General features: G+C 46.1%; 1 protein-coding gene across 1 annotated transcript in view; it reads left to right on the forward strand.

The window, feature by feature from the left end:
* Positions 1-19,409, forward strand: part of LOC311224533 (volume-regulated anion channel subunit LRRC8A-like) — a gene marked incomplete at both ends in the record, with an annotated part of 54,978 nt that extends 35,569 nt beyond the window's left edge. The window contains 4 exon segments of the mRNA XM_084309565.1: positions 17,981-18,055; positions 18,285-18,359; positions 18,595-18,771; positions 19,388-19,409. Coding sequence (XP_084165691.1) covers positions 17,981-18,055; positions 18,285-18,359; positions 18,595-18,771; positions 19,388-19,409 — 349 coding nt within the window.
* Positions 19,410-25,322: the final 5,913 nt, after the last annotated feature.

The following is a 25,322-nucleotide window of genomic DNA, read 5'->3' on the forward strand; positions in this document are numbered from 1 at the left end:
ACACTATGGCTCAATACACACAATTGTTAAGGGGATGCAGACCAGAGAAAGACTTTCGTCATGTTTACATCAGGGTCCCCCATTTTCAATTCATAATGAATTGTAAGTAAGGGTGCAACTTGCTCCGTGCAATCCATTCTTTGTGGATCTAGCCCTATATTGTTACAGAAACGCCAACAAGAGATAAACAAGACATCAACACCTTGGCCCAGGGAAGAGAAGAAGGTCTTCGATAAGAAGGTCTATGACACCATGTGGTGAAAGCCAGAAGTCTCTGGAAGCCACACGGCCGACCACCCTTCTTTTGTCCAGGGCTGCCCATATCGGTAAGTGGAACGTGAGAACCATGTATGAGACGGGTAAGACATTTCAAGTAGCAGCAGCGATGAGGAATTATAATCTTATGCTGCTCGGAATAAGCAAGACAAGATGGACAGAGTCCGGACAGAAACTACTGGCCTCAGGAGAGTTACTCCGGACACGAAGAGGACAATGCCTCCCACACCCAAGGAGTAGCACTGATGCTATCTAAAACAGCACAGACAGCGCTCATAGGATGGGAAGCCCATGGTCCAAGGATCATCACCGCATCCTTTCAAACCAAGAAGAAGAGGATCAATATGAACATCATACAGTGCTACGCTCCTACCAATGACAGCGAGGAAGCAGACAAAGACCAGTTCTACAACAGACTGCAGTCCATTATAGAAAAGCACCCAGAGAGAGACATCACAATCTTGATGGGAGACCTTAATGCCAAGATCGGAAATGACAACAGGGGGTACGAAGATATAATGGGAAGACACGGATTGGGGGCCATGAATGAAAATGGGGAGAGGCTGGCGGACCTGTGCGCTATGAACAACTTGGTCATTGGCGGCAGTGTTTTTCCCCATAAGAACATCCACAAGGCCACTTGGGTATCGCCAGACCACATAACCGAGAACCAGATTGACCACGTCTGTATCAGCAAGAAATTCAGGAGGTCCATGCAGGATATAAGAGTAAAGAGAGGAGCAGATGTGGCTTCAGACCACCACCTCGTCGTAGCCAGCCTGAAACTGAAGCTGAGAAAGAACTGGATGTCGGCACATACAACACGACACAGGTACAAAACAGCTTTCTTGAGAGACGCCAGTAAGCTGGAAGAGTTCAGAGTAATACTCAGCAACAAGTTCCAAGTTTTACAGGAGCTGTTGGAAGAGGACGAGTGCACCCTGGAGAACAGTTGGAAGGAGATAAAAGAGGCAGTAACGTCTACCTGCCAGGAAGTTCTTGGCCCCAAGAAGCACCAGCACAAGGAGTGGATCTCAGGGGACAGTCTGCGAAAGATCCAAGAGAGGAGGGAGAAAAAGGCGGCAGTGAACAACAGCCGGACAAGAGCAGAGAAGGCCAAGGCACAAGAAAGGTATGCAGAAGGAAACAAGCTAGTAAAGAAGATAAGAGATAAGATAAGATAAGATATTCCTTTATTGATCCCCTTAGGGAAATTCAGGCATCATAGCAGCATGGGGGGAGGGGGGAGGGGTACAGGTAGTAAAACAACACAGTATACAGGTAGTAAAAGACAACACAGGCAGTGTAAACAATTTGATCAATATGGTCAATATAATTTACTATCTGACTAGCTGAGGAATATTCACATTATTCACAGTGTCACATGAGGTGCAGTATGCATGAGGTAGTGTTATAATTTACTATCTACTGAGTATACATTAATCAAAGTACCAGGGTAGTCTACTTTGTCCCCCTTGGGTTCCTATAAGTCCCAGGTCAATGTCTGGTAGCAGTCGCTGTCGCTGCCCCCTGTTGTGGGGCCTGGAGGCTGCTAGTCGCTGCCCACTGTTGTGGAGCCTGATGGCCGCTGGTATGAAGGACTGTCCGAGGCGGTTAGTTGAGTGTCGGGGGGGGATGAGTCTGTGGCTGAACGAGCTTCTCATCTTGACTAGCTCGTCGTAGAGGGGGTGGTAGGGGTTCTCCATGATGGCATCCAGCTTCCTTATCATCCCCCTCTCTACCATCACCTCAAGTCTAGGTAGCTCGACTCCCACCACGGAGCTAGCCTTCCTCACCAGCTTGTTGAGCTTGTTGGTGTCCCTTGAGTTGATGTAGCCTCCCCAGCATGCCACAGCATAGAAGAGGATGCTGGCCACAACAGACTGGTAAAAAGACTGCAGCAGTTTGTTGCACACATTGAAGGACCTGAGTCTCCTCAGGAAGAACAGCCTGCTCTGTCCCTTCCTGTAGAGGGCCTCTGTGTTGTCCGACCAGTCCAGTTTATTGTTCAGGTGTACCCCAAGGAACTTGTATGAGTCCACCATCTCCACATCCACCCCTCGGATGGAGATGGGAATCGGGGGGGGCCTCTTCTTGCCCCTCCGGAAGTCCACCACCAGCTCCTTGGTCTTACTGGTGTTGAGTTGGAGGTGGTTGCTGTCGCTCCACCCCACGAAGCTCTCCACCAGGGCTCTGTACTCCTCCTCATCATCGTCGGTGATGTAGCTTACGATGGAGGAGTCGTCTGAGAACTTCTGCAGGTGGCACCCGCTGGAGTTGCGGCAGAAGTCTGAGGTGTAGAGGGTGAAGAGGAAGGGTGACAGCACAGTTCCCTGGGGGGCGCCGGTGTTGCTCACCAGCAGTGTTGTGCTAGTTACTGAAAAATAGTAACTCAGTTACTTTACTAGTTACTTCATTTCAAAGTAACTTCGTTACTGTACTAGTTACTTACACCCAAAAGTAATGCGTTACTGTGAAAAGTAACTATTTAGTTATTAAAAAAAATAATAAAAATTGCTCAAGTCCCATGCCCCATATACTCAAAATCGGTTGATCAACTTGACAGTTTCCATTCACATCACCGAACTCTGCTAAGCAATGTGGTCTAGAGCGTTTCATTATATATTCCCTCCCCGCTGTATGTATATTTCTCTCCCACCCACCCACCCCCTCCTAATGTACAGTCCCCTCCCCATCATATGTATATACTCTGTCAGGATCTAGGGGTAACAGTACTGTATATTTGAATACCGCTTATGTCACAAATGTATCAGTACTAAATACCTATATGTCCCTATGCCATAAATGTCATGTATGTTGTGTATGTCATAAATGTCTATATGAATTGAAAATGGGGGACCCTGATGGAAACAAGACAAACGTCTTTCTCAGGTCTGCATCCCCTTAACAATTGTATGTATTGAGCCGTACTGTATTGTACCCATTCTGCAATCTGTTAAATAAAGTTTTCATTCATTCATTCATTCATCCATTCATTAATTCATTCATAACCATCTTGCAGCGTTGTTTAAGATATCAATCAAAGCATTGCAACGTTAGAATAGTTAGGATATCAATTGTGCATGAAAGGACTATATTTATATTGTTTGATTAGTATTATGAGATTCCCTGGCAGATTTCGTACAGTCAAAATCCGTTGATCTTGAGTTTCAGTGAACACATTGCACTCACCGTCACCAGTCTGCGGTGGTCGAGATGTAACGTTAGTCCAGTTGACTCCAGCAGCCCTTCAAACATGTTCTTTATCTCGTTTCCATGTTGTATATTAATTATCTCTCCAAGTAGTTGCTAAATGGTTTGTTAGTTCGTTATTATTACTGCGTTCTTATTATGTAGATTCATAGCGAGCGTCCTCTTGTTGTTTACTAGAGCGTCTATTTCTTTCAGAACGTCAGTGGCCAATCAGAAGTGCGAAAACCAGAATGAGGCTACGGAAAGAAATAATAATAATAATAATACTTCGTTTTATATAGCGCCTTTCAGTCTACAGTAAACAAAACAAACGCAGGCGAAATAAGGACGCTCGCTATGAATCTACATAAAAAGAACGCAGTAACGAACTAACAAACCATTCAGTAACGTAAGTAGCGTTACTGAATTTCAAAAGTAATGCGTTAGAGTACTAGTTGCGGCAAAAAGTAACTTCGTTTCTGTAACGCGTTACTTTGTAACGCGTTAGTCCCAACACTGCTCACCAGTACGTCAGACTGACTGTCCTTTAGTCTGACGTACTGTGGCCTCTCAGTGAGGTAGTCCTTGATCCAGGCCACCAAGCCGTGCTCCAGCTGCATCGCAGAGAGCTTCTCCGCTAGCAGTGACGGCTGGATGGTGTTGAAGGCGCTGGAGAAATCAAAGAACATAATCCTCACTGAGCTGCGCGGCTTCTCCAGGTGCGTGTACGCTCTGTGGAGCATGTAGATGATGGCATCCTCCACCCCGATGTTTGCCTGGTATGCAAACTGCAGGGGGTCGAGGGAGTCACGCACCAGGGGCTTGAGGTGTTGCAGGACCAGTCTCTCAAACGTCTTCATGACGTGTGACGTCAGAGCGACTGGCCTGTAGTCGTTGGGGGTGCTGGGACGTCCCTTCTTGGGCACCGGGACAATGCAGGAGGTCTTCCAGAGCTGGGGCACCCTCTCCAGCCTCAGGGAGAGGTTGAAAAGATGCTGGAGCGGTGCTGCCAGCTGCTCTGCACATACCTTGAGCACCCTGGGATTGGTGTTGTCCGGTCCTCTGGCCTTGTTTACGTTAATTTTGGAGAGCTGCCTACTGACCTGACTGGTTGTGATCGTCAGGGTTGGGGGTGGTGGGCAGTCTGCTGGTGTTGGGGGTGGGGTGCCGTTGCTGATGGGTGTGGGTGGGTGGGGGGTGGGGGGGCTGCTTTGTAGGTGTGATCTGGTGCTGGTGTCGATGGGTGGGGGGAGGGGTGTGGGGAGGCCACTCTGGTCAAAGCGGTTGAAAAACAAGTTGAACTCGTTTGCACGCTCTGGAGGGCCCTCCACAGCTGTGCCCTGCTGTTTGAAACCAGTGATCTTCCTGACCCCCGCCCACACCTCCCTGGTGTTGTTGGCCTGTAGTCTGCCCTCCAGCCTGTCCTTGTAGCTGACCTTGGCTGCCCTTAGCTCTTTTTTGAGCTCCCTTTGGACAGCCCTGGCCTGCTCAGTGTCCCCTGCCATGAAGGCCCTCTTTTTCCTGTTTAGCAGGTGTTTAATGTCCTTGCTAATCCAGGGTTTATGCACAGACCAGATTGCAGTGCTGCGCATCATCGTGGAGCAGTCGATAGAGTGGAACTCGCCCATGTACATAAACTTTGTGGACTATGAGAAAGCCTTTGACAGCCTAGACAGAGAGACCCTCTGGAAGCTTCTCCGACATTACGGGGTGCCGACCAAGATTGTTTCCATCATCAGGAACTCCTATGAGGGACTGACATGCAAGGTGGTCCACGGAGGTCAGCTCACAGAGGCATTCCAAATGAGGACCGGGGTCAGACAAGGTTGTCTGCTCTCGCCCTTCCTCTTCCTGCTGGCCATTGACTGGATAATGAAGACCTCCACAGCACAGAGAAGGTACAGGATTCAGTGGACACCTTGGACGCAACTGGACGACTTGGACTATGCTGGCGATTTGGCACTACTGTTGCACACCCAACAACAGATGCAGGAGAAGACCAACAACGTGGCATCCACTTCCGCGCAAGTGGGACTCAACATCCACAAAGGCAAGACTAAGATCCTCAAGACCAATGCAGCAAACAACACCAACGCAATCATGCTGGATGGCGAGGCTTTGGAGGAAGTTGAAGCCTTTACCTACCTTGGCAGTGTTATTGACAAGCAGGTGCACAGATGCTGACGTTAGAGCACGAATAAGGAAAGCACGTACAGCATTCGTGCAATTACGGAACATCTGGAGCTCAAAAGAACTGACTTCCAACACCAAAGTCAGATTCTTTAACACCAACGTCAAGGCAGTCCTACTATACAGTGCAGAGATGTGGAGAACTACAGCTGCAACCATCAGGAAAGTGCAGGTCTTCATTAACAGCTGCCTGCGGAAGATCATCCACATCCGATGGCCAGACACCAGAACAAACCAGCTGCCTGCAGAAGAAGAAATTAAGAAACGCAGATGGCGCTGGATAGGCCACACCCTGCGAAAGCCCGCAAGTACCATCACCAGACAAGCCCTAACATGGAACCCACAGGGCAAGCGGAAAAGGGGCCGCCCGAGAAACACCTGGCGCAGAGACCTGGAGGCAGACACCAAGACCATGAAGATGACCTGGAACCAACTGGAGAGAACAGCTCAAGACAGAGATGCTTGGAGATCACTTGTTGATGGCCTATGCCCCAGAAGGGGTAGCAGGCGTAAGTAAGTAAGTAAGTAATAGGATCAGCGGCATATACATATCATATACTGCGCGATTGGTTCTTGACAAGCGTGCAGTCGTTCAATATTGACAAAGTCTACTTATAAAGTCCAACGCACACGGCGGGCGATTTTTGCCAGGCGACCGACTTTTTAAGTGAGGCGACCGACAGAATTGTATCGCTTCCATTGTTATGAATGAGACAACCCACATGGTAGGAGATTTTCGAGCGACGATCGTGCAGCAACTTCTGTCGCCTGGCTAAATACCGTCTCAATCCAATTTTTTTTAGGCAACGGCAGGCGACACAGCAAGGACAATGAGGAAATAATATGACTTCTACTGGTGTATCATTTGTACACCATTAATTTATAAATACATTCATTGATCAATAACCTACGTATTATTACCATGCTACGTATGTTAATTATTATTAACAGGAACAATTTAAATAAATAACGTTAATTGGAGAAGGTATAGTGGCCTATTGTCATTAACTAATAAATTGACAATGCGCCATGATGCACCTACTAGATGTTTTTATACTCGGGTAACAAAAGAAGTTGACAGAGTTGAATGTCCAGGCTGCAGCTGATGTAGTTTGTAAGGTTTATTGTCCAAAGAAAATTATGGTTGAGAACAGAACAGTTAGCGTCTTCCATGAAAAAAACTTTACCTCTCAGCAGGTGCGTAACAAATAACAATACGTGTCCAATCGATGGTAGTGAACGTATTGTAGTGATCAGTCATGCAGTAATGTCAGGAAGAATGAGGAGAGGTTGTATTCGTATATGGTGGTTTAATTCCAGCTCAATATGGGTTTTACAGGTTAATACTTCCCACAACACAGATAACTGCTAATACGCTCGCTTCACGACAACCTAACATCCGGTCCGTCCTCTCATATCTCCCGGGGGGAAACAACACCCCCAGCTAAACAGAGCGACACATATAGCTTATTATATTACCTGAACGGTCGTGTCTGGTGAAAAATTTTAGGAAGCACAGGAAGGATGCTAGTGTAACCGAGGTACCGCAGTTAGTAAGCGGTACTGCAAGTTAAACTCACTCCCCAGAGGCATACAAACTGAGCGCTTAGGAGGGATATCCTTTCTTGGCGCAGCGGTTTGTGATGTCGGCCCCGGTGCAGAGAGACCGGGGTTCAACTCCCACTCAGGGCGATCCCTTAATAGGGGTCGAATCGAAATACACAACGCAGTAAGATCACACCGGCTACACTAGGAAGCATAGGAAGGATGTTAGGAAGCATATGAAGGGTAATAGGAAGAATGTTATAAACAGGTTCCAAGAGGGCGGTCAGGTGGCGTAGCGGAGATTGCGTTCGTCACCAACCCCGGAGACGCTGGATTCGCCTGTTCGAATCCAGCTCACAGCTCCGGGGTTGTCACCAGCTTGGCTGGCCGTTCACACTAATACAATTGGCAGTATTAGAGGGTGGGAGAAGCTGGCGGGGTGTCCGGGTCGTTGTAAACAGCGACTCCTACAGTTCGGTCGGGGCGCCTGCTAAGCGCGGATAGGATCTAAGGGCGGTAGTGTGATCCTTCCACACATTACACGCTCTCAGTGAGAGTCCACGCTGCCAGGTGAAAAGAAGCGGTTGATTTGCTAGAAGTGTGTCGGAGGAAGCACGTGATAGCCTCCACTCTCCCAGACCGACTGTGGGGGGTAAGTGCGCAGCGACCAGGAAGGGGATTGGGAATTGGCATAACGACTAACATTGGGATGAGAGAAAATCTGAGGAAAAAGGAGGGAGAAAAAGATCAAAAAAAAAAAAAAAAAAAAAAAAAAACAGGGTCCAAGCACACTTATTTGAATGGACAATGATGGGAATTAATTCATGCATAAATGTATATCCACGACAATATGTTCACTATAGCATTTCCATGTTGTCAACTGGGGCCAGAGAGCTGATTCCCTGAGGCTCTGAGCAGTGAACCTTTGTAGTATCGCCATCTTGTGTTCAAAAGGCTAATGATGAAAATGAATTAAAATAAAATACTTGTCGTTGACCGATTACAAAAATATCCCAGGACTCACTTCCCTGGCCTGCACGCCTAGTTTCATCCACCACAGCCTTGTAATTGGCAAGATTATCTCCGGATAGACACACACACACACACACACACACACACACACACACGTCTGGTGGAGATAAGCATAAAAGCGCTGACAGAAAAAGGCTGCAGTATCTGTGAAATTACCACCTTTTCAGCTTTCTCTCTCTCTCTCTCTCTCTATCCCTCCCTCTCTCTCCCCCTCTCCCTCTCTCTCTCTCTCTCTCTCTCTCTCTCTCTCTTTCTCTCTCTCCCCCTCTCTCCCCCTCTCTCTCTCTCTTTCTCTTTCTCTCATTGTAGTGGCTATCGGTTACTGCAGCATCAACTGAAGACATGATTAGCGGTGGGCAGCTGTCAGGTTTAATGAGGGAGTTCCGTGCGACAGGTTCAACTCTCTAAAGCCGTCTCTTCCTCTCTGAGAGTGGACTCTGGGTTCCAGAACCTCTGACACGGCACAATCAGGGGTTCTTTATTGGAGGAGTCCATCGTCTTGATTGAGCTCGAGTTTCGCCAATGAGGCACCGGCTCAGCCCAGCGCTCCCCCGGGCCTCTGCAGAGTGGGGAGGAAATACAATAAAGTGTCAGGGCCAATTAAAGCGCGGATGTATTAGGTCCAATTGAGACGACCCTCCTCGTCTGATTCAAATGGATTCCAGCTAAATTGCCCACATTCACTTTGCATTATGTACACACACAAAAACGCTGTACACTGTAAAAAAACAAACAAAAAAACAACAACAACCATAAATTATTTTTTCATGTAACTTTTTTGTATCCACTTTTTCTCCCATTTTCTATATTTTCTCCCATCCCAATTTCATATCATCCAATTCAACCCTCCCCTGTCACGGACGCTGTTTCTTGCCTCCCACAAGCCGGTTGCAATGTGGACTAAGTCATACATAGCACAAGTCCCCTCCGGTACTTGAGGTAACAGCAGTCGCATCTTTTCACCTGCGCAGCTCGATCTCTCAGTGGCGAGGAGTAACGCGTGGGAGGCTCACGCTGCCCCCGACACTTCCTGATTCTACTGCGCAGGCGCACCAACCGACCTGTAGGAGTCGCTGTCCACAACGCCCGATCCCCACCCATCAGTTTCCCACCCCCTAATACGGCCAATGTGTATTAGTACGGACGACCAGCTAAACTGAAAGCAAATGTGGAGCGCTGGGCTTGAACTGACGTAGCCGCCCCTTTTTCATGTAACATCTTTTACAATTTTGCAAGAGAATGAATATAGCATTTCAAGTTGACATTGTTTGCTAGTTGATTGAACACACAAGAAAGGTAGCTGAGGCCCTGGTTACACTTTCAACGTTTCATTTTCGAATTTATTTCGTTTGCATGTCCAAGTTAAAAGGCAACGCCGTTTTGGCAGGCATTTTCATTTTCCTAGCGGCAACGCTCAAAGGGGGTTTTCATTTTCAAAACTCCCCTGCAACGGTGCCATGTAAACTGCGGGAGCCGGATACGTAGCCGTTCACGCCCAACGCCCATGCGCAATAGACACCGACGCATGGTGATCGAGTGTTCGTTCGGACGTCTGCAAGGCGCGCTTTGCGATGCTCCGGAGAGATATGGACTTTACACACACTCGCGACCAAGGCGCACACACATGCTCACACACGTGCTGTGCTCTCTCTATCTGTCTGAAGTGGAGCGGGGCTCTGCTGTGCTTTACACACACTCCCGACCGAGGCGCACACACAAATACCTCCCGCGCATACAGGAGACAAACGACGTCTAACTTGCCACAACGTTCTGAAAAGTGAAATGAAACGTTATTGTTTTTCCTTTCATGTAACCGCAGCCTGAGAGTTGACGCCCTTGTTCAGTTGACAGGGCCACCACCAGGGGGCGTAGGTTTGGTTTCAACATCGAAGATGACACTTTAAGCTTGAGCGTCAAACACTTAATTTTCTGCATTCTGCTGTTACTTTATGCACCAATTTGTGCCTTTTCTGCATCAATTTATGGTGGAAATGTCTATTTATGCAAAAGAAAAGACAACATTCAGATACCTGCTGACGGAATATAACATGTCCCCTGCAACCCCCCTAAATCTAGGCCTATGGTCACCACTAATCATATACAGCCACGACTACAATGAGAGAAAAAGGTCACGTAAACACTTTGCATCATTGGCTCTTTTACTGTAGTTGAATCAGATAAGTAGGAGTTGAATCAAATAAATAAGAATGATGTCAACTTGATATTTAATATTCACTCTCCAACTGACCTATCTAAAACCCTGCCCTCTATCTTGATCCTCCAATCACAACTGTTGTTTCCCTGGGGGATCCTCCAGGGTTCAAGAAAAGAGGGCGTGGTTAGAGATAGGTCAATTGGTTGATTCAACAACGACAATGACAAACGCAACAGCCAATGCAAAAGGCGAGTTAAAAATATGAATTTAGACAACTGGTGAATTTTTTACAATACCAGGGCGTGTTGCCTGGATCAACATGCTGTACATAAACGACCATTAAAACCCATTAACTTTCTTACAGTGGGAGGTCCATAAACTAGTAAAAACAGAGACACTTTAATGGAGTGCAGTAATGGAAATATTTATGACTTACACGCATTAAATTGAACCAATTTCATCCAACATCCATAACAGCCACTATATTGCATTTGTTTTTGTTTTTGTTTATCACTGATCGTGCAGATATGTAACAAAGAACACAAAAGGTGGTGAACCTAAGGTGGTTAACAACCCACTCGCTTGTTAAAATACTAGGGATGTGTTGGTGTTTTGTGTTCTGCCTGTTGGTGTCCTGGCGTAGTGTAGAAATGTTAACTTACAGTAGCAGAAGACAACATGGGTTTCTTTAATAAGAAACGCCCAACAAACACTGGTATTTGTTCATTTTTAAGGCCATTATTGTTAAGCTACCTCCTTAACCCTGTCACTACCACACGACCAAAATTTGGTTAACCCTTTCACTGCGACAATACAGAAGGTTAACCCTTTCACTGCCACACAGCAAATGGTTAACCCTTTCACTACCACACTACAGAAGGTTAACCCTTTCACTACCGTTAAACGTCTGTAGTGTGGTAGTGAAAGGGTTAACCTTCTGTAGTGTGGTAGTGAAAGGGTTAAACTACACCATTATTGGTAAGCTACCCCCTTATACTACATCATTATTGGTAAGCTACCTCCTTATACTACATCATTATTGGTAAGCTACCTCTTTATACTACATCATTATTGGTAAGCTACCTCCTTATGCTACATCATTATTGGTAAGCTACCTCCTTATACTACATCATTATTGGTAAGCTACCTCTTTATACTACATCATTATTGGTAAGCTACCTCCTTATACTACATCATTATTGGTAAGCTACCTCTTTATACATCATTATTGGAATGGAATTTTGGAACCTATGAAACCCGTTCTAGTGACTGGCTGGTCCTTAAGGTCCAGTTTGCTCTGAACAGGGTAAATCTGCATTTTGCTATGATGCCCCTCTAGCTCATGGAATGATCTCCAACCGTCCTTAAAGCTTGAGATTCTCCCCTCTGTTGCAGAGTTGAAAACCTTGATCTCGAACCTTTGTCAATAAAAATGTATTTGTTATCCTTACCTTTGTCTCACCTTGTTATGCTTTTATAAGCTGTGTGATTTTATAAGCTTTTTTCCTGCTTATTTCTGTATGTACACTCCACGTGACTGTAAATGAGGGAATCCTCAGTTGCCTTTCGAGTTTAAACAAAGGTTTGAAATGAAATGAACTAACGTTTAGTCAGAGAGCTCCTGAACAGAGACTGATGTAAGAATAGTTTGGGGGAAAAGTGGGTCATGAACTTCCAATGTTATTGTGACCAATTTTATAATTGACTTATTATCAAGACTCCAGCTTCACAGGCCATCCTTCTAATTACCAACTATTCTCATCACGTCACCGTGTGCTCTCTCTCTCTCTCTCGCGTTGTAGCTGCGCAGCACAACTAAGAATAGCACCGGCCTCGGGTTGGCTTCGGCAAAACGCTTTGTTTCGGTGAGTTGGGCGGAGAGAGAGCGGTGGGGGGGGGGGGGGTGGGGCGGGGGGGGGGGGAGACGAGCTCTTCTGACTGATGATCTCCAACTCTTTTGCTCATCAGAGCTCCTCAGTTTGAATCAGACCACGGGATGTCATGTGTAACTAATGCCAAACTGATACCAGATCAGCTGATTCCAGAGCAGGGTTTGTCATTAGCTCATATTAACGATGATTCTTCCATGTGATTAATGATAGGATATGGCATTAATTAACTGAATGATCAGACAGTCGTTTTAATTATGTAACCTGTTTTTTGCCCTGTGTTCTGCTGCTACAGCAATTGAAATTACCACTGCTAGAGCTAATTACATCGGTTCTTTACCAATACGTCTAAAGGTATAATAATATAATAATAATATAATAATTGGCCTAAAATACGCTAGAAGATAGACTTAAAGGTGCTATAGAATGATAGATAACATTCAGCCACTAGATGTCGCACTAGAGCACCAGCGTGTAATTTATCCAATCAGGTGCACTCAACGTGGGGAAATGGGAAGTAGGGAAGTGATACATGTAAACAACATGTAAACAACAACATTAATGTTGGACCCGCCAACATTTCTTAAATGATAAATTCATGAATCAATAATTCTTTGGGGGGAAAAGCAATACTTTTATTGTGCACCTTTATAAAAGCTCTGTGGATGTATTATTATTATAATATATAAAAAAAGATTACTCTACATAAACATTTGACATAAAAATTTCTATTGGCAATGTAAGCTGTGTAAATTGTAAAACTTGCTGTTATAATCTGTGACTAATGCTTGTTTCAAGTGGTGATGCTGGATGTGGGAGCAAAAAGATTCTCATCTGCTATTTGCTTATAAAATCAATGCTACCAAGGCAGTGGGGAAGTTAGCTCACTAAGGACAAGCTGATAAGGATTTCTGGCGTCACTGCTGACCTTTTGAACCATCTATTACCATTTCCAGTCAGTAACCTCCTGGCACGGTGACCTTTGCTCTGAAATGCTGCTGGATTGTATACCTTTATTAGCCGTAGTTAACCTACACACTGTCAACACCAGGCCTATGAACCCAAACACACTCCATCAGACTGGCTTCCCTTTCTTCTCCAACCTCAATTAACACATACCTTCAGTGGAGATGGTGCAAGAGACCCGCAACCTCTTTCTTTATACAAAACTTTGTTTTAAAAGGCTTTCATAAACTGTCCAGTGACTAAACACATTTATAAGGTGTGAAAAACATAGAACATGCATCATCAGAATGGTCACCATGTTGCCATCGTCGAGATGAAACATTAGAGGTGACATGCTGTTAAGAATGACTCTGTGATGGGACCATGTGATCCATTAGAGGTGACATGTTTCACTACCACGCTACCAAAGGGTTAACCCTTTCACTGTGTCAATACAGAAGGTTAATCCTTTCATTACCACACGACAACGGGTTAACCCTTTCACAACCACACTACAGAAGGTTAACCCTTTCACTACCACACTACAGACAGTTAACCGTCTGTAGTGTGGTAGTGAAAGGTTAACCTTCTGTAGTGTCATAGTGAAATGGTTAAGAATTACTCTGTATTTGTATTTAGTATATTGTATTTATTTATTAACACAGTTAAACAAAAGTAAAAAAAATACATAATACTTTTTTTTTATCCACTTTTTCTCCTTATTTTCTATTTTTCTCCCATCCCAATTTCGTGTATCCAATTCTCCCCTCCCCTGTCTTGAACGTTGCTCGACTATGCCCCCCACTGGTCGGTTGTAGAGAGGATAGAAGCCTTGCATCACGTGTTCCCTCCGGCACACGAGGAGGCAGCCTGTCACATCTTTTCACCTGCCAGCGCGGACTCTCATTGGCGAGGTGTAATGCATGGGAGGCTCACACTACCCTCGCCACTTCCTGTCTCTGCTGTGCAGGCATCTCCCAACCGACCTGTAGGGGTCGCTGTCCACAACGTCCAATCCCCACCCATCGACTTCCACCCGCTGACTCTGCCAAATGAGCCAGTACGACGGCCGGCCCAAGCCGGAGGCAATGCTGAGACTGGGATTCGATACCGGAGTCTCTTGCATTGGTGACGAGCGCAATCTCCGCTACGCCACCCAGCCGCCCCCAAAATTATATATATTATATTGTGAAGGAGAAGTTAGAAGCCTATAGGCTTATCGAGAACTTCCCCTGCTTTGTAAAATCAAACATACAAAAATACAAAAATATACATGTTATAAAACAATATAAAACATTCAAAAGATACGTGTTAATACAAACATACACACATGCATATACTGTATACTGCATACATAATAATACATAACCACCCACCTACCTGCCTACAAACCTACCCACCCACATAACCAAATGCATACCTACATGTATGACCTGTTATCTATCTACTACTTTTGGATATGAGCATTTCTTTGTAAAAAAAATAAAAATAAGCAGAGATGGAGATTTCCTCAGAATAGGATCAGCTGCATTCCAAAGATTGGTCTCCCTGTTATAGTATCTATAAATAAACCCATTCCTACCTTAACCTTAACCTGCAGCGAACACACACATGTGAGATGAGCGACACATAAGAACACACACATGTGAGATGGGCGACACATAGGAAACACACACATGTGAGATGGGCGACACATAGGAAACACACACATGTGAGATGGGCGACACATAGGAAACACACACATGTGAGATGAGCGACACATAAGAACACACACATGTGAGATGGGCGACACATAGGAAACACACACATGTGAGATGGGCGACACATAGGAAACACACACATGTGAGATGGGCGACACATAGGAAACACATGTGAGATGGTTGACACATAGGAACACACACATGTGAGATGGGCGACACATAGGAACACACACATGTGAGATGGTTGACACATAGGAAACATACACACATGTGAGATGGGCGACACATAGGAAACACACACATGTGAGATGGGCGACACATAGGAAACACACACATGTGAGATGGGCGACACATAGGAAACACACACACACATGTGAGATGGGCGACACATAGGAAACACACACATGTGAGATGGGCGACACATAGGAAACACACACATGTGATATGGGCGACACATAGGAAACACACACACATGTGAGATGGGCGACACATAGGAAACACACACATGTGAGATGGGCGACACATAGGAAACACACACATGTGAGATGGGCGACACATAGGAAACACACACATGTGAGATGGGCGACACATAGGAAACACACACATGTGAGATGGGTGACACATAGGAAACACACATGCATGCATTTATCTTTTTGGGTCGCCAACCAAATGTTCTCTCTGCGCTTCATCCTCTCCCGCCGTCCTCCCCCCCCCCCCCCCCCCCCCCCCAAGGGCAGCTGGGAGGGGGCAGACATGGGGTGCGGCGTGAGGAAGCGCCCGGGGACCGATCCAAGTGCTCCTGTCCGTCTTCTGTCCGATCTGTTCTGCATGTTTTTCCATTGGATTTATCTCTCTACCCTTTGCGAGCACGGAGAGAACATGCAAACTCCACACAGAAAGGCCTGGGGGATACCCCCCCACCTGGGTGCCTGGGAACCCGGCAACCTGGTCCCCAAGGGGGAATCAAACCCAGGACCTTCTTTCTGTTAACCGTGATTTGATATTTAATACTGGGCTACACAGTATCCATGGTAACAATGCAGCTATAAAGCTTGTATCCCCAGGTGCGTGTGTGACTGTTAAATGAAAACCTGTAAATATAGCTGTAGAGCTGAGAGAGACAGTAACTATATTGATACCCAGAGTGATCATCTATCTGTACTGATCTATCTGAGAGAGACAGTAACTATATTGATACCCAGAGTGATTATCTATCTGTACTGATCTATCTGAGAGAGACAGTAACTATATTGATACCCAGAGTGATTATCTATCTGTACTGATCTATCTGAGAGAGACAGTAACTATATTGATATCCAGAGTGATTATCTATCTGTACTGATCTATCTGAGAGAGACAGTAACTATATTGATACCCAGAGTGATTATCTATCTGTACTGATCTATCTGAGAGAGACAGTAACTATATTGATACCCAGAGTGATTATCTATCTGTACTGATCTATCTGAGAGAGACAGTAACTATATTGATACCCAGAGTGATTGTCTATCTGTACTGATCTATCTGAGAGAGACAGTAACTATATTGATACCCAGAGTGATTATCTGATCTATCTGAGAGAGACAGTAACTATATTGATACCCAGAGTGATTATCTATCTGTACTGATCTATCTGAGAGAGACAGTAACTATATTGATATCCAGAGTGATTATCTATCTGTACTGATCTATCTGAGAGAGACAGTAACTATATTGATACCCAGAGTGATTATCTGATCTATCTGAGAGAGACAGTAACTATATTGATACCCAGAGTGATTATCTATCTGTACTGATCTATCTGAGAGAGACAGTAACTATATTGATACCCAGAGTGATTATCTATCTGTACTGATCTATCTGAGAGAGACAGTAACTATATTGATATCCAGAGTGATTATGTATCTGTACTGATCTATCTGAGAGAGACAGTAACTATATTGATACCCAGAGTGATTATCTATCTGTACTGATCTATCTGAGAGAGACAGTAACTATATTGATACCCAGAGTGATTATCTATCTGTACTGATCTATCTGAGAGAGACAGTAACTATATTGATACCCAGAGTGATTATCTATCTGTACTGATCTATCTGAGAGAGACAGTAACTATATTGATATCCAGAGTGATTGTCTATCTGTACTGATCTATCTGAGAGAGACAGTAACTATATTGATACCCAGAGTGATTATCTATCTGTACTGATCTATCTGAGAGAGACAGTAACTATATTGATACCCAGAGTGATTATCTGATCTATCTGAGAGAGACAGTAACTATATTGATACCCAGAGTGATTATCTATCTGTACTGATCTATCTGAGAGAGACAGTAACTATATTGATATCCAGAGTGATTATCTATCTGTACTGATCTATCTGAGAGAGACAGTAACTATATTGATATCCAGAGTGATTGTCTATCTGTACTGATCTATCTGAGAGAGACAGTAACTATATTGATACCCAGAGTGATTATCTATCTGTACTGATCTATCTGAGAGAGACAGTAACTATATTGATATCCAGAGTGATTGTCTATATGTACTGATCTATCAGTAGTGTTTTTGTGACTCATTTGTAATAGAAGTCTTTGATCCTGATCAACGTTAGATGGTTGGCCCTATAATTATTCCTATAAATAATGGTTATAGTCTTAAATATAAATAATCTTTTGAAGCTGGAGAATAAGAAAAAGTTCAAATTATTTCAACTTTGACCTCCATTGCCGCTGACCTTGCAAAGCGCTACGAATGAGAGTACAGCTTTGTGTGTGTGCAAGAAGCAACATCCGAACTGGAGTGAATCAGGTTGAGAGACGGTGGAGGAATGAATCCTCTCTTTGTTCTGGAGTGGAACACCACATAAAGGCTAACCACCATCCTCGCAGCAACTCTGTTGTTGTTTGTACTCGTAAAACAGACGTCCTCCGTGACGACCTCCCAACCTCGGGGCGTGCGAGGAGCAGATTTCTTATCATCTGACAAGGCCGCTTTAGTCGTTTCTTTTTCTCCCATTCATATGGTGTGAGTTTGTGTGGCTTCTTGACTCAGGATCCAGGCTCTGAGGTCAGATGGTGTGAGTTTGTGTGGCTTCTTGACTCAGGATCCAGCCTCTGAGTTCAGATGGTGAGTTTGTGTGGCTTCTTGACTCAGGATCCAGCCTCTGAGTTCAGATGGTGAGTTTGTGTGGCTTCTTGACTCAGGATCCAGCCTCTGAGTTCAGATGGTGAGTTTGTGTGGCTTCTTGATTCAGGATCCAGCCTCTGAGTTCAGATGGTGAGTTTGTGTGGCTTCTTGATTCAGGATCCAGGCTCTGAGTTCAGATGGTGTGAGTTTGTGTGGCTTCTTGACTCAGGATCCAGGCTCTGAGGTCAGATGGTGTGAGTTTGTGTGGCTTCTTGACTCAGGATCCAGCCTCTGAGTTCAGATGGTGAGTTTGTGTGGCTTCTTGACTCAGGATCCAGGCTCTGAGTTCAGATGGTGTGAGTTTGTGTGGCTTCTTGACTCAGGATCCAGGCTCTGAGTTCAGATGGGGTGAGTTTGTGTGGCTTCTTGACTCAGGATCCAGGCTCTGAGTTCAGATGGTGTGAGTTTGTGTGGCTTCTTGACTCAGGATCCAGCCTCTGAGTTCAGATGGTGTGAGTTTGTGTGGCTTCTTGACTCAGGATCCAGCCTCTGAGTTCAGATGGTGTGAGTTTGTGTGGCTTCTTGACTCAGGATCCAGGCTCTGAGGTCACACGGCTGGCTGACCTGACCCTCCAGGCCACAGAGGCCTCCTCCTGGTTTACAAATGAGCAGCTGAGATCTCTGGTGCTGCCCAAGGGCCCTGACACAGTGTCAAGGTACTGATACATGACTCCACTTTAAACCCACTCCGCCCTGGGCATAGATAGGATTGTCATGTCCTAGTCTGGCTGCAAAGTAAAAATCTATTTAAAAAAATCAATACATCTAAGAAAACTGATGTTTAATATTGTTTTTATTTATTTTGTATTTCAAGTTATGTCTCCAATGATGTTAAAGTGGAAAACTGACCTGGAGGATTTCAGGGTTGTCCGTTTCAGCTGCTCTGCGTCTGGGTCGTTTCTCAGCGCAGCCAGTTCAACATGTCAGCAGTTTGTGCTTTTTGCGTATCCATCAAGCATCTCAATTGTCAGTACACCTTGTGTGGCCTTCCAACAGGCTAGTTAAAATGAGAGTCTGACTGACTTGTGTGGCCTTCCAACAGGCTGGTTAAAATGAGAGTCTGACTGACTTGTGTGGCCTTCCAACAGGCTGGTTAAAATGAGAGTCTGAATGACTTGTGTGGCCTTCCAACAGGCTGGTTAAAACAAGAGTCTGACTGACTTGTGTGGCCTTCCAACAGGCTGGTTAAAATGAGAGTCTGACTGACTTGTGTGGCCTTCCAACAGGCTGGTTAAAATGAGAGTCTGAATCACTTGTGTGGCCTTCCAACAGGCTGGTTAAAATGAGAGTCTGAATCACTTGTGTGGCCTTCCAACAGGCTAGTTAAAAGGATAGTCTGACTGACTTGTGTGGCCTTCCAACAGGCTGGTTAAAATGAGAGTCTGAAGGATTTGTGTGGCCTTCCAACAGGCTGGTTAAAATGAGAGTCTGACTGACTTGTGTGGCCTTCCAACAGGCTGGTTAAAATGAGAGTCTGAATGATTGTGTGGCCTTCCAACAGGAAAGTTAAAACAAGAGTCTGAATTATTTGGATTTGAGTGGATTAGAGCCTGACGTGAGGTCGCTGTTTGACAGCATTACAGATTCTACCTTTAAAGTTATAGGGATAAGCTTAATACCTTTCAGGTATATATGTTTTCTTTTCTTTTTCCCTCAGAATTCTATCTCATCATTCTACCAGAAATTAAACAAACAAACCATTCTAAATGGACTACTTTTGATTTCCTGTCAGCTATTTGTACTAGAAAATGCTGCAATGGGAAATACACGTGGGTGGAAGTCTGTTCGGTGGACAGTAGCCATCATCAAGTTAGACTTTCTTTTAGATTAGGAGACGCGGTCATGTGAGAAAATGCTAAGCTGTGGGAATCATCTTTCAAATCAACGTCACCCACCACCGCGGAGACATTCTGTCATGGGATCCACCGGTTTCCGTTTGATTTAACCGGAGGAGACGTTTGTTCAAACCATAGCTGCTCCCTCTGGCTTCTCCAGCAGCCCACATGCTTGCATAGTGGAACTTAACTGGCCCTTTTGTTGGTGTCTGACATGCTCTTAACTACAGGGCTCCCAGGGGGTTTATGGGATTGGTATGTGCTAAGCATTCATTTGACATCTGGTCAAGTACAACGTTCCAGTTTCACCTCAGTGTCACTCAAACCAACGCTGGCTGGAAATATACAATTATGCCGTACGCATGGCTTAATCCTTGCGAGGGTTTAAGTACGGCTGAGATGCGCCGAATCAAAACAAAGGCAGACTTTCTGTGTTTTTTGTAGAACAGGTGGTCCTACCTCAGTCAGGCTCAGCGCTGCTTCATTTGAGTCCTGAAATCAATATGTATTGTGTTCATTACTTTAATGCATATATTAAAAATAAAACAGAACCAACTGCCTTATTCCTCAGAGCAGATGGCGTTGTTTATCCAATTCCATTTCCTCGTTTCACACAAGTAAACTATAAAAGAAGGAACGGTCATGCCGTCAGAAGACCAGCGTTATATGCTTTGGTGACAGTTCTATTGAAGCCTGTATTAAAATTCTAAATATACCAGCTATCTGAGGAAATATATCCAATATGTCAAATGTTAGCTATATAACAATGCAAGAAATTGCAGATGATTCTGACACCCGAGGTAATAACCTGTTTAAATAACATGGTCATAAACTAGGAGACGGCTGATCCCATTCAACTCAATGTCGGCCGAACGGAAAGTTTCCACACTTTCAGTGACATGACGACCCTTCCTTGTTTTATAGTTTCCTTGGTTTCACATTTTCTGACCTCATAAGATGTCTTCTGCAGAATCCCAACCGGTGAAGACGTCGGTATATATAGTTCTGTATCGTTAGGGCTCAGCTTGGCTTCGCCTTCTGCACTATCTCGCGTACGTGCACGCGTACTGAATAAACCACAAATGTACCTCTAATACCAGTATTAGTCTGACCACACCCCTCATCAGCTTACCTTCATAAGCAGGTGTGTGGTCACCTGCTCTCCTCCTTCTCGCTTTCACCACAAGGAAGAAGTGCCTCGGTAGATCCCCACACTTGACACCATGATGGAAGAAATTGGATTAGGAACAGCTTGGGAAACAAGGATACGTTGACATCATATCTTTATTTTCTCTCTCACTATTTTCGGGAAAATACGGCGATATTGTCTTCGTACTGGAGTGTCTAGAAGATGATGATCATTCTACAAACCCTCCACCGGTTTTCGTATTGGGAGCACGCCGCTGCATGCTTCTCAACTGCAGTTCCTTGCTGTGTTTGTTGGGGTGAAACCTGTCAAGCCACAGCTGAACTGTCGGACATGCCGCTGTTGTGAGGAGCGGTGCGTTCCAGGTTGGGTGAGTAGTGTTTGCTGGCGGGCTCCACTTGTCTGTTAGTGCTATGGGGGCTACTAGACGAAGTTTATGGAAACCGGCCCCAGGCTAGGGTCCTTTGTTTAGCCGTCTAGGCGACAGAAGGCCTTGGTCTGGCGACCATTATAGTTTTAACTAGTGGGCCGCGACCATTGACACTGGTGATCCCTGTGTGTTCTGGACGAGTGGATTCTCTCTGTCACCGTGTTAAGACCCCATCTTTCATATCCAAATGAGAGTATTCCTTCACGAGGGGATATGTGCATGTAATGTGCGATAGCGGCAGATTCATGTTCAAAGTCAGCTATACAGGCCAGTTGGTACTGTGCTGATTCCGCCGGACGTGTTATTATCACCGTTGTGAAGCGGTGTTGACGTCTTGTTTTTCCTTTTCTCTTAAAAAGTGAGGAGAGGTTCAGAACGGCGGCCTGTCTGGGTGAGTGTTATGTCATTGTTTACATGTTCATAGCTTACGGTTAGCCGGTCGGTGGCCTGGCGCGGGGTGGCTTGGCTTCTCGCGCGCCGCCGGGAGCTCGCTCCTGATCGCGTGCGTCGTAGATCGGCGTCTCGCGAGCGGAAGCGATAGCACCCGAACGGCTGGAGCAGCCGTTAGCTTGATGCTATTCTGTTGAACGTGCTTTGATTTTTAACATGTTTTACACTTTTGACCACGACGTCATCCTTGACAGGGGATGTTCGTCAACCCTGCCCGAGCCTAGACGGGGATTGCGTCAACAAAGAGGACTGTAGCGACTGGTGGAGCGGCGACGCTGCCCGGATCGAACAACACGGGACGCTTGTGACTGCACTTCGTTGATCTGCGTTCCGGGCAGGTACGGGGTTGGCCAGACCCTCATAACACGTCTTCTGGTTTTACCTTGCTAAATGTATTGTGAATGACGGTGTTTTTTCCCAAAACGTGTGTTGTTGCAATGCATTTGAGATACGTTGCGGGTTGTGTGTGAGCTGTTTTTGTCACTGGCAGTAGCTTCTCCGTGCAGGTCGTGATGTATTGATCTGGTTGTTGTGTGAGAAACATCATGGTGTTTATGTGTACCGTGTACTCACTACTAAGGCAACTAACCTATGAAGCTATGCTTGGTGACGAGTGAGTAAAAGAATGTTCTTTCTCAGACTGTAATGACAATGAACAGTGAGTTCACACATTAACAGGTTTTCCTGTTTTAACTGGCCGTATTGGGGGTAAAATAGGAGGATTGTGTTTCCCCCCCCGGTTCCCTGGGGACTTTATCACCTCCTATCAGACATGTTGTGCATTAATTGTGTCGTTTGTGTGGTAGGGATACGATGTAACTCTCAGCTTGATTGCTGAGGTTGTGCTAAATCTGCTGGAGAAACTTATTTCCTAAAGGGAAATTGGTTTGGTTGCTGTCGTGTGCTTAGCAAGGCCTGTGGTCGATACTAATCAAGAATGATGTATTCTCTCATTGTGATGATGATGGGTTGTGTGTGTCATGTGACCTACAACTGGGTTGTACTGGCCACAGAAGCACATGTGTATGTTGGACCGGGGTTCTTAGAGCCCTCTCTATTCTGTGTTTTTCCTTAGTAAAAATCAGATAGCAGGTTAGCTCGTGCGCTGTGTGGAGCTGTGAAACGCTTCATAGAGCTGACTATGACTGTGTCATATTCTCTTTTTGTCGTTACGTCGTATCATGGGTGTGGGGTCGTAAAGGGGTGAATTGGTAACCTTTCCTCTCCCCATTGTTCTGTCGGTCAGGGGTACACCCCCTGTCCTTCAAGGTTCCCGTCACGTGGCGGTTCGGCACGTTACGGGGGGGGGGGGAGGGAGTTCCTGGTCCCACGGCCTGGTATATTGGGCGTGTGCACCGCAGGAATTCCCCCGCCATAGAGTACGTCACCGTGCGCGTCTCTGTTGGTAGGACTTCCGTGTGCTGTTCAGGTCCATGTGATGGATCTGTTTTCAGGGGGGGTGGTCAGGGCTCCTCCTCACCAAGCGCCTACTCAGGCCTTCTGTGAGTTCGGACTCCTTCTTCCATGTGATCCATGTGAGGAAGCCTCCATCAGAGTACAGAGCCTTCCTCCTCAGATTGTCAAAGTGAGTGGACCCTCTAGAAGGGTCCTTTTCTATTGTATGTATATTCGATTCAATTCGTTTATTGAGTGTGTATGGGTTCGGTGCCTCTTCCCCGGAGGCCCTAAAACCAGTTTTTTACATGGCTCAAGGTGCAATATATTCTTTTCAATCTGTACAGCTCGCGTGGGAAGTCTCTCTGGGGATCCCCGTCTCTTTCCTATGGGAGGGTGGTGGGATGTAAAAATGTGTACATTTTTTACCCCGGCTGTGTAGACTGGGATACATACTGTTGATGCTTCCTTCTTTCTATTCCAGAAGTGTTGGAGTTAGGGAGTGTCACACCCCTCTTGTCGTTCCCCTGGGCGCCTTGGGGATTCAATGGCAGGTCTAAATAGCCTGTTCATTGATGGGGGTGTGTCCCGACGCACGTATAGTGCTAGCTCGCTGTAAACAGGCGATTGACTGGCACGCCTTAGTTGCTTGTGGTTGAAACAGCGTTTTTATAAAGCAACTGAGATGGGGGTTTTTCCTCTTCCGGCGACCACATCCCATGACCTGGGTGGGTTGTCGACGGATCCTCGTTCATGTCTGGGGGATGATGACGGGATGGATCTGAACATATGTAGTGGGGTCTCACGCCCTTGGGGTGGGCCACCAGGCGCGGTTCGTCCCGACGTCTGGGTGGCGCCTTCTTTTCATGTTAAGATCAACACGCATATCTGCCCTTTTCCTGGGGCATGTCGGCGTGGTTAGGGCACGGGACTGGTTCTGGTCACGCTGGTCCAGATCAGTTGAACCCGTTGTCCGCCGGGGATGCAGATCTGCTGTTCTGGTACCCTGAGGGACTTGGGCTTTTTTCAGGGGAAAAAATGCCAGGTCGGTCTGGGTGTCACAGGGTTAAGCGCTATGGAGACCCTGGTTGGGTATGTTTTTACTCAGCACTGTCGTCATGGCTTACAGCCATGCCATTCTGTACGCGCTCGATCTCGTCGGATCTCGGCCGCTACACAGGTTGGTCCTGGTTAGTACTTGGTTGGGAGACCGCCGGGGAATACCAGGTACGGTGTGCTTAGGGGCTGGTTCTCCATTGTTTTTCGCTCCTCTCTCACGCATGGCGAAGAGGGGCCTGTGGGGGTGGTTTTTTGACCTCCTCTGGTGACCCTGTGCTTCCCGTACCGCCAGGCCCGGTCCGAAGTGATGTTTGCGACCCGTAGGCCTGGGTTAACCCTTTTTGGAAACTGAAACACTTGTACTGCGGTATAGCCGGTGTATACCCGCAGGTGTGTTTTGGAGTTTTTTTCTTGAGGGGTTATAGGAACAACCGCCGCATTGGGTAACACCGAGGTGGTTGATTCCCTGGTGTGTTGGAGCAGTGTCAACTCCCGGGTTCACCGGTTGAGGGTGCCCCTGCACGTTCATGACGTCTGCCAATCGTGTCAGCCTTCTCTGCCTCGACCCCTCTGGGTGGGGGTTGTTAAATGGAGGCTTGGTCATGCAACACCGCCAGCTTACGCTCCTTCCGCCGGGGCGGCTGTGTTCAGCTGTCCCCTCTGGCGCCTGTCTCGTCCGCAGTCTCCAGGCTAGGGTTAACAGCCTGTTGCCTGGTTTTTCCCCGGTGCGCTGCCTGCTTCCGTTGGTTAACCTTTTTTGTGTGCTTACGGCCATGCTGACTGCCTATTCTGCAGGGTCAGTGTGCCAGGCGGTGTACTATTGGGGGGACGGGGCCCGCTCGGCTTACTGGCCTGGTTGGTTCCGCCTGGGAATACCAGGTGCAGTAACTG

Source organism: Notolepis coatsorum (assembly GCF_963971535.1).
Source record: "Notolepis coatsorum genome assembly, chromosome: 1".
Lineage (NCBI taxonomy): Eukaryota > Metazoa > Chordata > Actinopteri > Aulopiformes > Paralepididae > Notolepis > Notolepis coatsorum.